The sequence below is a fragment of the Lipotes vexillifer genome, unplaced genomic scaffold (genome assembly GCF_000442215.2).
Source record: "Lipotes vexillifer unplaced genomic scaffold, Lipotes_vexillifer_v1.1 scaffold1346, whole genome shotgun sequence".
Lineage (NCBI taxonomy): Eukaryota > Metazoa > Chordata > Mammalia > Artiodactyla > Lipotidae > Lipotes > Lipotes vexillifer.
The window spans coordinates 398,617-414,152 of NW_006791409.1; the positions used below are offsets into that span (position 1 = coordinate 398,617).

Genomic DNA, 15,536 nt, shown 5'->3' on the forward strand with positions numbered 1-15,536 from the left:
GGTGACAGTGCCAAGTCCAGTAGACTTGGAATTTAAGGTTGGCACCAAGGATTTGAGCACGTTTGTTAAAGACCCTGAAGTGCTATGGCCTCAGCAACTTAGAATTTTGCTGAGGCACAATCTGAAATGGCATGTTTAGAGGCTGGCATACGGTAGCAAATGCTTTGCCTGGTGGGCCGCTGACCTTATCTCAGGGCACGTTCCTTGTTTCCTACTCCATAGCTGGTAGGCCAAGACTCTCCTGACACTCTGCAGGGATACCGGAAGATCTCTGGACAGTTCTCTGCAATACACAAAAGTCTAAGTATACAGCGGGCTGGGAAGTAGCCTCTTATACCTGCTTGGTTTTGTGTGCTAGTGCATTTGTGGAGTTCCTGTCTGTCCTGGCAACACTGCCCTCGACCATGCTAAAATAGGGCTGGGAGTGTACGTTATGTTTTGTTTCATGAGCCCATAAATATCCTACCTGTAGATCAGTACAGGGAGGTGACGGGGCCACTGAAAAATCTGGGCGCCATGAACTCTTCTGAAGACAGATTTTTAGAGCAGGATTTCCCAAAATGGGAGCAATCACAAGGTTTATAAGACTACAGGATCAGGAAGTTAATTGTTAGTCTGTATCAGAAACCGACCCAGTGACATACAAGGCCATCTCCCTACTTTTCAAAAATAGGAGGTATCAGGCATGGATTCTGGAGATATTTATGACTCCATTTGGCTTACTTGACCTGTATGAACACAGCCTTAAATGAACAATGCTTACAATGTATGTATTCCCCTCATGCCTATTCCATGGGGGAAAAAAAAATCATTTGAGAGGCAAAGGAACTATTTCAAAGTCATCATTACAGCCAGAGATTATACAAACAGATTTCTTAGGGTAATGAAACAGCACTTCAGTGCACAGAGGCAAAGTTCTAAGGATTTCAGTCAACATTAGCTCAGTAAGGTTAAAAAAAAAAAAAATAGAAAAAAAACGAAAAAGCAAAGTGTAATAGTTGGTGCTATGAGGCACTCGAAAGGTAAAACAATGTTTGATTACCTTGAGATAATAAAAAAAAATATTTTCCTTATTGGATCCATAAAATCTAATGCTCATTGACCATTATCATCTTTACAGATAACGGCCTTGAGCAATGGCATTCTGACTCACAAGAGCTCGCCTGTTCTCGGAGAAGATGGATAAAACCCAGTTTCACTTTGGCTGTTTCCACAGTCATCCTTGCTTTCATCGGCCGTGGACCTGGACTGAGGACTGACGCCTCTGTGCGAGACTGACACCTTGACCAGAGCAACTGCTCAGCGAGAGCCAACGCTCCCATTCGACCTGCAGACTGGGAATTCAACAACTAAACTTTTTCTACCTACTTTACACTCTCTTGCAGGTCAGTATTTTTATTTGCTTGACCTCATGGGGGCAGACCTTGTAGTGGCAAAGGCTGTGAATTCTGAGGAGCCAGTGATCATCTACTGCTTCCTTCCTCAAACATTAATGACAGAGATAGCGGAGTAAGTGGACCAGGAACACAGCTGCTGTGTCCCCGACAGAGACACACTTACGGACACATAAGCAAGAGCCTTGTCTGCTCTTCTCCAGAAGAAGTTAAAAACAACAACAACAACAAAAAAACGAGTATACTATTGGAATGTTTAAGGTATCCTTCTTATAGGAGAAACACCTCTAAAAAATTATTACTGTGTAGTTTCTCGAGTGTCCTGAACTCAGTCTCCATGAGTTCTTCCTAAACAGTGGTTCTACTATTTGAAAGTTGGGAGATTAAAATCTACAAAATAATAGTATATGTAAAAATGGCTAATGGTTATGCAGCTTAACAACGGACATCTCACCCCCAATATTGCCCTGCCTTGGAAGAGCTTACATTGCTCCTGTGATAATATGGGGATTTTTCTGGGTAGCTGAGGTGAGTATCCACACTGGTGTTCATGCTGTTTATGAAAAGGCTACTGGCTGTGAGCACCTCGGTGTTACATGTTTGGCATCACCTTGTGCCCAGTTATCAACTCTGAATCTAACTTCTGTTCCTTCCAGATCACTTAAAGGAAATTTCAATGAGTTTGGTGAGAGGAAAATGAAAACAGGAGGAAACCTCTGCCTTTAGATCCCCAAATTCAGGAGGCTAATTTCTTCTCCTTGGTTATCAACCAGTTTCCACTTCATTAGATGCACTATTTTCATCTGCATATATAAAACTTATTTCTAAGTGGATGCTTCTTATACCCTCAAAAATAAATACTAGAGAACTAAAAGATTTAAAACATATAAAGCCCAGTGAAAAATATAAATATTAAAAATGACAACTCTTCAAAAACTGTTTTGTACAGATTTTTATGTACTTCTAATATTCCTACAACCAAAACCCAACTTGAGACGTGTTGTGTATGAACGAGTTAGTAACAAATGTACTAGGCTCATAAGGACATGTAATTTTTGGTATGGCTAGTTTAAGTGAAAAACAATGTGAGAATAAGAAAACTAGAAGTGAAAATTTCCCCACGTCTATTTGTCATAAAGGTCCTGCAGACGCTTTAGGTATCCATTCCCTCTGTCAAACAACTTTTCCCGTTTTCCTGTTAGACTCAGGGTAGATTGTGTTATCCACCACTAGATGGCACCATGTACAAGTGATCGATTTGTTTTCCTTCCGGATGAAGTAAACTGGTCTTTGCTCACAACCTACATAGAAGCCCTAGGAATGACAGGCAGGACGTGTCACAGGATGGCTGAGAAGGCGGCTCCCTACGTGCTGAACTGCTGAGTCTGGCTCTTCTGAGTTTGAGAGCAGTCTAACAGCGATTACTTCACTCCCCCCCCAAGGAAGGAAATCAGAATTCGCAGGGAAAATCATTTGATATAAATGTAAATGTTGTGCTGTACATATGGAAGTTGCCATTCAATGGCAGATGAATACCTCACTTATAGGGAATCAACCGCTCTTCCCGTTTTCGGTGCTGTGAACCCCAAAGGCCCCCCTCAGTGGGGGGCCTCAAAAATACAGCTCCTGCTGTGTTCTATAGTTCTGTGTTGATGACTTTGTTTTAGTCAGTTATGGAATTGACTTATCTGAATACTACATATTTGCTCCTTTCTGTTTTTCCTTAGGTATCAGGTTTCTAATTCTTGACTTCCACAGATGACAGCCCCCCAAACCAGTAATGGTGAGTAACCTTGAGAAGTTATTTTAAGATGCAGCAATGGACAACAGCTCTCTTTCCTCCTCCTCCTTTTTAAAAATTATCTATTCAAATTTTTTAATGTAGAATATAATTTTACTATGTTTTGGTCAAAGATGCACCGGTATAAGCATTATCCACTGAACTTGTTAGCGCAATCTTTCCCTTTCACAATAAGTGTAACATATTCTTATATATGGTACAGGGGGTGGTCTGAGAGAGATTATGGAATATGCATCTAAAACAGAAGAAAAAAAAGGCAGGAAAGAAAAGGCTCCCTACAAGGTATCAACATTTTCTCGATGATGAGGATGGAGGAACCTGGGAATATCAAAAAGTTACCAAAATAGTCAGGAGAGGAAATATATGTGGAAAGAAGGGGAAAAGGGTATAAAATTATTTCTAATTCAAATCCAGTCAGCAACTTGGATACCTCCAGCCCCAAAGTTAACCACAGCCATGTTTTGAAAGTTCTGATTCATACGCACGGGTGCTTGTTGTTCAATCTTGGTTTGGCTCCTGGGCTGTTGACTCTTTATTCCCCACCTGCTGAATGAATTGAGTCCCTGTGTTAAAACAAAGAGCCTGTGATGGTCCTAAGGAAATATCATAGTTTACACAAAGTAGTCTGTTGACTGACTATTTATTTTTCAGTTAAAAATTTTTTTAATTAAAAAAATTGTGACCAAGACAATCAATAATAGAACATAATTTGCAACTAGTCAGGAAGGCAACTGGTCCCAAGAGAGTAAAGAAAGTGATAATAAAGGGATGCCATCTCTGGGTGAACAGCGTGATGCAATGACACAAAGACAAGACTTGAAAGCATGACAAATATGTTACAGGTTAGAATAATTATCTTCCAAGTCGGAACTATTTGAAAGGCATAATGTAGCCTGGGCGAAAGGCTAGTTGAATCTTTAAATGATGCAGGTCAGCGTCCATTGTGGTCTTCATACTGATGACGGAGACTGGGGGCATCACAGTGGAAGTCGAGCATTTTAGAACCTTGAGCTGATCTAATCCCATCCCTTCAGTTTACAGGTGAGGAAGCTGAGGTCCAGTGAGGGTAAATGACTCTCCCAAGGTAGCACAGCTAGACAATGACAAACCCAGAATGAGAACCGGTTTCCGGCTCACAGGCTGTTCTTCAACCACACTGCCTCCAAGGTAGGCAGAGGGCCCACGAGAGGCATGTGGGTCTGTGTGACCACAATGCTGAGTAAAGCCTGAATCAGAACACTTGAACGCTTCTCGTGACGAGACTCAGAGGACAAAGCCCCTGCCTGAGCAAGCTCAGAGACCAGACTGACAAAGCCAGTAAGCATTTACCTCCTTTCCAGGCAGAATGATGGGAGAAAGATAAAAGGTCAAGGAAGCAATGCCTGTCTAATTAAACTGGTGACCACACCCACCTTGTTATGAGAAGGTGCCCGGGTCAGGTCAATACCTAAATACTAACAAACAAACAGTACTGCTAACAAAAACAAGTTAAAAGAAAATCCTTTTACTAGAATACTTGTAAATACTCATCAATAATAATAATGATGATGATAATAATAATACCTTTCTTTAAAAAAAAAAACCACTTCAAGTTGCATATTACAAACACACATGTTGTGAAAAAAATGCTTGTTTGTGTGGTTGAACATGAATCCCTGTCTTCCCTGCCACGCTATAGCTTTATTCCCCAAGGGCATGAGGTGGGTGCCCTGAAGGAATAAGGAAGTCTTAGCTCTCTCTCCTTTATACTTAGATTCTCCACTTCCCTGATACAAACAGTAACACTGGTTCTACAAGTTCTAGAAACAGAACACTGATGATGGGAGGATTATCTCTGAGACACTTGATGCACATGATTTGTAGGAAAAGTCTGTGACTTCTCTGTAAATTACTAATCTGAAAGAGACACAGCAAACCGTCCACAGCTTCAACTTCAAATGATTTAAACAAAAATAGAACGAGCCATGGACAGTGTCTGCATCCCTGTCCAATTTGATGTAAACAACGTTTGTAGAAACTGGGTTTGTTAAGAAAGTTTATCCATATATCTGGATAGCAATAAAAAGCGTTTCCTAGGAAACTGTAAGATCCTGTACCACACAGCATACAGCCCAACTAAGAGGAAAATTAGGTTGATTTCTAAATTCAAGATACACATTTGTACAATTGTTCTTAACTCCTGTGACGACGTCCAAGTGGAGTGGGCATGTATATTGGTAGTTGTGTCTGTTTTCCTTGTCTCTCCCGCTGCAGTCTTGCCTGTGGAGCTCACTGGTCTAGACTGGGTTTCCTCCTCAGCTCCGAGCCCCCGGACGTCCACAGACTCCCCGTGACTCTACTCCTTCACTCTCAGCCCCAGCCTGGGTCAATACTGCCCTTCTGCTGCTAACGACACTACTGTTTCATGTCTTCCCATTTCCTCCAAGACAGCCGCCAGCACGCTCAGGTTTCCATCTGGGAAGTTCTGTGCTTCCCAAAGATCCAGGATGACGCCAGTTGGACTTGATTTGGTGGCAAAGTAATTCAAGTACCTGTAATTGGTAATGGGAAAATGTGCTGAATGGTGTGATTTATGGATCTATTTTCCTCTCAGTTTTTACTAAACCTTTTCGTTACTGCATTTCTGTAAGTATATAACTGGACCCACTTGGGAAACTGTGGCTTGCAGTGAGCCGTTCTGAACAACTAGCCCATACTTAATTAGGTCAGCCCCAGACAAGAGACGAGATGCCTTAACTTTAACCTCAACTGTGAGTAAGATAATTTAAGAGACAAGATGTCTGTGGGTCACATCCTAAACAGGAAACCAAGAGACTTATGTTTTCTTTCCAGCCCAGGCTCTGATCATCTTTGACAGGTTATGCCATGCCTTTTGCTTGGTAGTGATGGCAACGTTCTACAAAGAGGCTCCTGAGGTCTCTTCATAACTTCATAGCAGTGCTGTGTTTAGCATGTTCATTACCCATCCAGCTCAACAGGAGGTGAGGAACAATTAGTGAATGGATATATCATTTAGGGGGATTTAGCCTGTCAGCTTTGCGAAGTGGATCACAGAACCCGATATTTACAAATGTCAGGTAAGCCCAGGATGTCTCTCAACAACGTGTTTGCAAGACCATGGTGCAAGATACAGGGTAGGAGCTTAATACATGTTGTCATAATGAAAAGTAAGTAAATGTACAGATGGAGGAAAAAAAATGAACGTTGCCCTAAGTCAGCTGTATCAGTCCTGGAGCCCGATGTCTAACAGGAACTAGTTCTGAAGCCTGGCCATACCCACCTGTCCAGGTTTAGCTTATGGGCCAGCATCCTCCAGTCATGACCCCTCGTCTGTGGGGCATCCAGGCTGCTACAGAGCTTCTGCCGGATAGGGGGAGGGATGCTGAAAGCACTGGGTCCCGTCATGGTGGTGACGGTGCTCGCTGGATCCAGCAGAGGCAAATCGATGCCAGTAGGTTCCTATAGTTCAGGCACGGGAACAACACAGCATTATTTCTGAAGACAAAAGCAATCCTTATTGAGCCAATCAACATAATGCCTTGCTTTGAATGGTAAGAAGAGAATGAATGTTGTTGTTATATTCTCCTTAGTGAGAATGGCTTCTTTCTGGCTGACAGTTGTGATTCTCTGTAACCTGGCTGAGAGGAAGAGGTACATTTTGAGCTGATATTTGCATAGCCTTGGATTTATGGGTCTTCTGTAAGGACTGGGCTAGCTGGAAAGCTCGGGTGTAATTCAATTACAGCTTTTCTAATGGGATTCTCCAGGATGAGCAAGGGAATATCAATACTCCTAAAGGTTTAGATTTCGGGGTGTGGGGGAGAAATGTTCAAAAGGGCAGCTCTTTGAGAATGAACTGATCTAGATCTGAGATTCTAGAGACTGTCTGACCCTGAGGGGAAGCCCTGGGCAAATGCTTGAGTAAATTCTCCCTCTAACCTCTGTAGATGGCGGCTCGGGGCCTGCTTTTGTTGAATGAAATGGGACACAAGCTCTCCTCTAAATGACGTCGAATTAAGACTAATTATTTAAAAGAAAATGGCAAACACAGTACCTGGCTTTATTTAGGGCAAGCTGCTAACAGAATCCTCCAATTGCTGTACACCCTTATTTGTTTTTAAATCTAATTTTAGTTGAGAAAAACCACAGATTGGCTCTTGAGATAGTTTCAGCTCATAAAACAGCACGATTGCAAAACCTGAAATTCATCTGCAGGAGAAACTCTAATCATTTTCTGATCACTTCTGCTGGTTGGAGAAGCAAAAGCAAATGTTGCCTGGGGACTATTAAAGCAATAAAAGAAAATCCACTTAATCTACTTTAAATGTCATCTCTCTCTTTTTCAGAGCAGGTAACTCGGTGGTGAACATAATTAGTTGCTGGAGGATAAAACAGCCACACGCAGGTCCAGCCATCAGGAAGTTTCGGGGTCTGGTGGAGGGCTCCGCTCAGACGTCAGTGCCCCTGCCCTCCAGAGACTCCCAGACCCTGCTGTTCCTGCACCTGGGGGCCACTGTCTGTGTTCCAGGATCAGCAGCCCAGGCCCACTGCGAGGCTTGTGCAATCACACGGCACAGGGTCCATCCGGGGGCTCTGGAGGGCACGTTAGAGCAAAACGAATTTTTTTGCCATAGACCATCAAGTGGTGTTGGCTGTGATCACAATATCTGGCCTCAGAATCCAAAGCTTGGCAAACTGAGCCTCCGAGGATTCCAGTGGCTCCTTTATGTTAACTCCAGCACATAGCAGGACTGAAAAGACTGGTATGAGATACGTTGGAGTCCCTGAGTCCCAAAGAGCTTTCCCTTGCACTGGGCACAGAGCTCTTTCCAAGGGACCATGAGGACAGAGGGCTCCTGACCTCAAGGGCATAGGGCTTAAACAAAGGGCAACAGAAGAGAGGACTGAAGGCACATGTTCGTGTTTTTCAACAGATTTACGTTGGGAATGTCTGCACCCAAGTGGCCAGCACTTCTCTTAGGTATAAAATTGGGAGGTGGGGCGGGCAGAGGCGTGGAGAAACCACACCTCATTCCACAGCTTAGCGCTACGGCCCACTTGCAGGTCCTGCTTGCTTCTTGCCTGGACCATAAGAACGGGGCCTAGAAGGAAACCCATCCTGCCCATCCCTGGCCTGCAGCGAGGCTGAGTCTACATGGGGTGGGGGGTGGGGAGTCTGCTTGGTGTAGCGCTGCCTCGTGGCCTCACCAGCTCCCTGCTGCTTCCCTGCGGTCTATCCCTTATGCCAGACTCATCTTCCTAAAGCCCAGCGCTGACGTTTCTCCTGCCTTCTCTCGGTAAGTGTTAAATGGCTCTCCTACCACATGGATTCCCAACTCCTTATCAGGCCATGAGGTCATCTGCAGGGCCTGCCTGGCGGGCTGGCCTGAAGCCTGGGATGTCTGTAACCTGCAGAGCCAGGCCTGCCGTGGACGAGGGGCCCGTGTGTTCCCTCCACCTGGCAGCCTGGCTCCTGCCTTTCTCAGGTTGCACTGGCATGACTGGACCATTCACTGTTCCTAGCGCCTTTCTTAAGGATGTGCCTTCGAGAGTTCTTCTGCCCTTTCCCTTAACCTCTGTCAGGCAAACACCTCAAAATGTGGGCTGAGGGCTTCCCTTGTGGCGCAGTGGTTGGGAGTCTGCCTGCTGGTGCGGGGGGCGCGGGTTCGTGCCCCGGTCCGGGAGGATCCCGCGTGCCGCGGAGCGGCTGGGCCCGTGGGCCGTGGCCGCTGGGCCTGCGCGTCCGGAGCCTGTGCTAAGCAAAAACAAATCTTTCCCAAGATGCAGTAACCCACGGTTAGGATGTGCAAAAAAAAAAAAAAAAAGTGGGCTGAAAAGCATGTTCCCTGAGCAAAGCCGCCCAAAGCCCTCCGCCTGGAGCCCTCCTACAGCACTTCCCACAGCCCCTGTCCTCCTCCTACGTCTGCGCTATACACGCTGGTTGTACTTACGGACGACTTCCTCTGATTTCCCAAAGTTCTTGGAGATGAGAGTATTTTTGTCATCCTCAGAACTTCTATGACCCTCAGGGCAGTTCCCTGAACGTGGAAGCTACTCAATTCCTATTTGTTGAAGAGAGGAAGGTATGTTTTCTGGTAGAGGAAGAGGATGAAGCCAGTTCCTAGAAGAAGCCCACCTTGCAGAATAGTGCTGCCACATCCCAACTAAACGTGGCTAAAGGTAAGGCTCTCCTCACTGTTCAATCCTGAACGTAAGGCAGGCACGACTCTCAGGAAGGTCTGCTCACACATACACGGTGTCCCCCTTCTCTTGGTGAATAAAGAACTGTCAGCACTTTAACGTGGGCCTTCAAACCCTGAGTCTTCAGCCTTGGCTACTGTGCCTGTCTATTTCTTTGTGCATGAAACAAGCCCTTAGTCTCTTTATCAGATGGCTGACAGCAGCCTTGGAGGTAAAAGAAAAATACATATATACATTTACATTCAAATTTCATCTAGTAATTTCTGTTGCTGTTAGTTCTTTTACTTCCAGGTATATACTCTCACAGAACACTTATAATAATTGTTTATGATATTGGTACCATCTGTCTTTGATGTTATGATTCCCTTGGTTAAACATGATTTTTCACCATTAACCAAACAGCTGCTATGGCGCACATTTTCAACACTCCACAGGAGAAACGACTTTCCTTTCCTGTATTCTGACTCTTCCTGAAGTCACTTAGAAAAACTAGATTTTCCCAAGGGTCCTTTTTGAACAGGTTATAGAAAACAGAGAAGGTGAACAGATAGGATGGCTATAGCCGAGTGAGGCTTTGTACATTTTTAATACTGTTGTTTGTGTGCATGAAAGTGCTGTGTGTCAATAGTTAACAGGGTTATAACATCTTTGTCTATACTGTAGTTAAAACTGAAAGTCCTAACGAGACTGAGGTTTCTCTCTCTTCTCTACTTTTTTTTTTCCTCTTGCTGGTGATGGGCAGCTTCTCCTTTATTACCTCCCCTGTCCCTCTAAGGAAAAACCTTTTATTATCATTTATCCTCATACTTTTAACTCTTCTAGGCATTTTCATTCTTAAACTTCATCTCTGTGAGACTAAAGGCTTTATCTCTAGGTAAGGAATCTCTGGCCAAGGCACCTAGAGAGGAACAATCGTCCAGCTCTTGACATCACCTTGGTCTATGTCAAGCACAGCCTGGTCTCCCTGGGGGGCAGCAGGCCCTGTGCCTGACTGCAGAGGCCAAGGGCCGAAGAGCTTTAGAAAGGAGCGCTGGTGACACCTTGAGCAGCGGGTGGCGGGGGGAGGCAGCAGCGCATTCCTGGCAAGTCAGCTCATTTTCAGGAGATGGGACGTTGGAACTGCAACCCCGGGCCACCTGCCAGCCTGCCGTGTGACCGTAGGGAGGAGCCCTGTCCAGAATACAGACACCACCAGTGGAGCCTTTTCTCTGGTTGGTTGTGGCTTGTCAGCCACAGGGAACCCTTCCTCGAGCTTTTGATGAGAATCCAGGTCTCGGGGCTCTCCAGAGCCAGTTGTTCACCAGCACACAGCCTGGCTCTCCGACATCAGGACATCAGTACCAGCGCAACTCTCCCCGCTCTGCAGGCCACATGCACTGCATTCAAATGCTAACAGCAACGGTGGGACTCAGTGACCCAGAAGGAAAAGCAGCAGAGTGGCCCCTAATCCCCAAAGTCATCTGACTCGGGTCATTTCTGCCTCTCCCCTCCTCCCGTTAAGTGTGCTTGTCTGTCACAGGCCTCTGAGGAGACTAAAGGGTCGGCCTCCCTGAGCTGACTGCTACCAGGTTGCAAAAGAAATCATCTTTCCCCTGTGCTGGCACAGGAAAGAAAGTCCTTAAACTGATCACACTATGACGCGACACTGTCTCTTCGGTGAGGGGTTGGCCAGCCTGGTCGGGCGGGGTGGGGGGCGGCCGGGGGTGTCGGCCCTGACCAGCGCGCTTTCATTCGCGGACACAGCTCATCTGCCTTTTCACCACATCGCTCATGCTGAACAGAAAGCAAGCATCAAAGGAGCAGACCTCCTCGACGCCCCCTCCAAAATTCCGCAGCCTTTGTTGTGGCTGGAGCTGGGTGGGTATTGAGCTTTGCAGACCTGCTGGGCCTGGAAAGTGAAAACACCCTCCCGAGCCAGCAGGGGTGGTGCTGCGGGCCCGGGAGATGGGCCCGCGCACAGAAAGGCCCGGCGGGTGCCCTGGCGCCCTGACACCAAGATCATGCCTTATGAATGTCACCGAGGCCTGTGACTAAAGTTGTTTATGAGTCAAAAGTCTCATGAAACGGAGGGAGGAAACGATGACCGCAGCTCACCAGGCTGTGGGAAAGGAGGAGGTGGCAGCATCAAGGCTGACGAGCTTCCCCACTCGGTTTGCTAAAGGAAGACTGTCTTTAAATACGACATGTGGAGTGAGACACGCCGAACCGGGTGACGCAGAAAGGCCCGGTTGCCATGGCGCCCTGACACCAAGATCATGCCTTATGAATGTCACCGAGGCCTGTGACTAAAGTTGTTTATGAGTCAAAAGTCTCATGAAACGGAGGGAGGAAACGATGACCGCAGCTCACCAGGCTGTGGGAAAGGAGGAGGTGGCAGCATCAAGGCTGACGAGCTTCCCCACTCGGTTTGCTAAAGGAAGACTGTCTTTAAATACGACATGTGGAGTGAGACACGCCGAACCGGGTGACGTTTCATTCGTCACTGTGCGTGAGACGGCGAGGAAGGAGGAGTCTTTTAAATCATATACCGTCCGGCTGTACTTCTAAAATATGACAATTCTGTGCTGTGGCTCAAAAAGCAGCACCAAGCTCAGCTCCACAGGCCCCGGACGGTGCTGCCCGCTTCCTTTCGCCCTGTCCTTCTCCTTTTGTCCCTCCAGCCTGAAGCGTTTCCATGGTTCTGACTCCAAGCCCTGGGGTCCCAGGTAACCAATAAGGTCGTGAGCACCCCCTCTTTCCACCCAGAGAAGTCTGAAATAGCAGTGATGATTTTATATGGCGCTCAGAAATGACAGAGTCCCACCTGAAGGAAGTGAGGGTCACAGCGAGGAAAGGCAGCGTGATGGGCGCCAGGGGGGAAATGCGTAGATTTTACTTCTATTTCTGGACTGTCTCTCCTACCTCGGGGAGAAGGGCATCTCTTCTATTTGGAGGATGATGTATAAGAGAGCAACGAGACCAAGAGACTTCTCCTTTCTACATGGAGATAAAAGGAAAGGAGGCCAAAGGAGCGGGCAGGGAGTGCAGGATCAGGCAAAGCAGGTGAGTTCCGAGGAAAGAACCAGAACAGGAGGAGAGGCGGAGGATACAAGGAACAGGACAGCAGGGATGCTTTGGGAAAGCTACTCTTACGTGTGCGATACTTAAATTGAACCTTATACTTGAAGTCCAGATCTGTATAAAAAGTGAGGACAAGATCCTTAAGTTCATGTCACAAAACCTAAAAGTCCTGCTTTTTGCAAGGGATCCTCTGGTTACACTTTCATATAATTGTAGCTCACTGTGTTCACTAAAAATACTGTTCTGTGAACCAGCAGGCCCTCCAGAGAGCTTTTCAGGACTTCCCACACTGAGATGCTTTATACCCCACTGGCCCTCCCGGAGGTCGGTCCCTCCTCTGGTCTGAGACCAATGAGCGCCTCTTACCTCGGACACGGTGCAGTTCAGCTGGAAGATCTGCCCTTCTCCCTCTACCTGCCGCACACAGAGTTTGCAGACCAGCTCCACTGTGTTCAGGCTAAATCTTTCCAGAGTGAACGTGCAGTGGAGGTTTCTCTGAGACCCACTCCAGATGTGGTAGAAAGGAATTTCCTGAAGCATATAAAAGGGTGAACCACAAATGAGGGACTAACGCTCCAGGAGGCTATCAGACAGTGCGGCTGCAGAGTACTCATCTCAGTACTACACGTGTTAATTACCTTATTTAATCCTCACGATGGGTCCATGCACAAGCACATCCCAACCTCCTTTTCAGGTGAAAAAAACAGGCCCAGAGATGTTAAAGAACTCACCCAAAGTCCCACAGCTAGAAAGTGGCAGAGTTGAGGTCTGAACCCAGGGAATCAGCCCCAGAATCCTTATACCTAACCAGCCTGCCGCTTCTCTGTCACTTACACACACACACACAAAAAAAACCCCGAAACAAAAAAACATCGTAAATTTTTTAAGGTTTAGACAATTGCCCAAATAAAACCTACACACTCCAGTCACTGCCCATTCAAAGGAATCCCTGCCATGGTACCCTGGAGAAAAGTAAAGTCCAGAGGGTGACGCACTGACCCAGTTCCCTTTCATGCCTACGCCCTCCCTCTGCACAGGATGGGGAAAGCCAAAACTCACTACAAGTTGGAAACCGGAGGCTTGATTAGCTGCCACAGAAAAGTTCTTGGCCTAAAAGGCACCAAGCCTCTAACAGACACAACTGTCTATGAGTCTAGATCACCTCACAGAGCCCAAGAATCTTTTTTTTTCAATAAAGGAAAAAGAAGGATCGATACAAAATGGTAGACCATGTTGGTTAAGAACATAGGCTCTAGAGCCAAATTCAGTACAAATAGGATGCCTTCCCCTTGCTTACTTGGTGATTTGGGGCAAGTTACTTAACCTTTCCTGAGTTTCTTCATCTGTGAAAGACTGTACCTAAGCAACAGGGTACCCGAATGGAGGGGGTTAAATGAGATTAATCGAAGTACAGGAGAGTCTGGCAGATGGTGAGAACTCAGCCAGGCTTAGCTTAAACTAACATCAGGTTATCATCATTATAAAAACAACTTTCCATTATGGTTGCACAGAAAGAATTGTTCATAAAAGGGGAAGGTCTGTGGACTTTTATGGCAGTTGCAAAATCAGAGAAAGAAGAAAGCAAAGGAGATTTAATGAGAAAGTTAAAGCCAATCTTTCAATCAAGTGCTGAGCGTGTGCTCGAGACTGTGAGCAAACCAGTGGGTTTGTTTCCCACAATTTCTGTGTAAGTACCAGACATCTGAGAGTAAGAATGCAGCTGAAACTCTTCCCTTCATCCCTTCTAGTATGTTCACTGACTTACTACATCAGGAAATCACAACCAGTGCAGCTACAGTGCGGGGTGTGGGATTGGATTTGCGCGTGTGTAGACAAGGATTCACTGCTGATCCTAAGGGTGTCGACGACTCCTAGGATGGGTCTGAGGCTTGGGATCCCATCGCACGATCTCCTGAGAGCGTGGGCTGGCTGATGGAGGAGGAGGTGAACACCTCTGGAGAGTCTTGTTTTTCCCACACACAGCTACATACAGTGGGACCAGTATTTTTATGCTGTTATTTAATAAAATCCTGACCAGGTTTTATTTTCACTTGCTATTCCAGCTTCCAAGCTGAGGTTCCTTCTAAGTTTTCAATGTAAACGCACTCTCCTAGCCAGGCCGAAGCCTAATTTGTGTCATGTGGGATAACAATGTTCCCTTTCTCCTGTGAATGCATTTGAGGCTGGTTTTTACCAATTCAATGTTAACATTACTCTGAGAATGCACAGACATGATGGACTTGGAAATCTTATTTACTAAAACATTGATAGTAAAGTTATCTGAAAGAGAATTCAGAAAAAAGCATTTCCTCCAGTATGTCTAGAGTATTTTTCAAAAAATCTTAAATACCCCCCCAACTATTCTGGACAAACGAGTACTAAGATAGGATTACTTTCAAGGAAGGGAGTATCTTCTGTCTAAATCATTCTAGTCCTCTTGGAGATGTCTCCAAGCCTTTAGTTCAGCTTGGGAACCTTACCTGATATTTGGCCAGCAATTTGCTCTTCCAGAGGGAATGGGCGACATCATGAATGGACAGGCGCAGGTTGTGGGTGCTGCCTTTAAAGTGAAGAGCCTTAGGTTCTTCTAGGAGCTGTCCTCCCATCTGTCTCTCGAGCTGCAAGACTTCCTGCGATGACATGTCCCAAACCAAAAGCAAATATGAATGACTGGCGTCACTTCCATAGTATGCTTCCTCACTCTGCCCCCAGCCCCAAAACCTAACTGAGCAGCACGTGACCTCCATCCTGCAGCCCTGAGACCCTCCAGCTGAGGCCCCGGCCAGTCTGCACGTGACTGGGCCCTACTGACCATGGACTGTGTCAGCAACCCACATGACACTGTTGTGCGGTACATTCAGTACAGTCTACACTTCCTGACGAACAAGTGGGGTATTTAATCAAATACGGGGCAACGACGATCAGAACCCAAAATGGGGAGAATCTCCCCGAAAAGAAAAAAATCGGCAGAAACGTAGATAAAGAGATACGTAAGTAGATTTTCAATGAACTTTTTTTTTTTTTTTGCAGTACGCGGGCCTCTCACTGTTGTGGCCTCTCCCGTTGCGGAGCACAGGCTC

The 15,536-nt window shown here is 46.1% G+C and overlaps 1 protein-coding gene across 1 annotated transcript in view; it reads right to left on the bottom strand.

The window, feature by feature from the left end:
• Positions 1-5,560: 5,560 nt before the first annotated feature.
• Positions 5,561-15,536, bottom strand: part of UNC5C (unc-5 netrin receptor C) — a 398,459-nt gene continuing 388,483 nt past the window's right edge. Inside the window, exons 14-17 of the mRNA XM_007464392.1 lie at positions 14,937-15,086; positions 12,823-12,987; positions 6,476-6,654; positions 5,561-5,726 (exon numbers count right to left, since the gene is read on the bottom strand). Coding sequence (XP_007464454.1) covers positions 5,561-5,726; positions 6,476-6,654; positions 12,823-12,987; positions 14,937-15,086 — 660 coding nt within the window. The remainder of the gene's footprint in view (positions 5,727-6,475; positions 6,655-12,822; positions 12,988-14,936; positions 15,087-15,536) is intronic.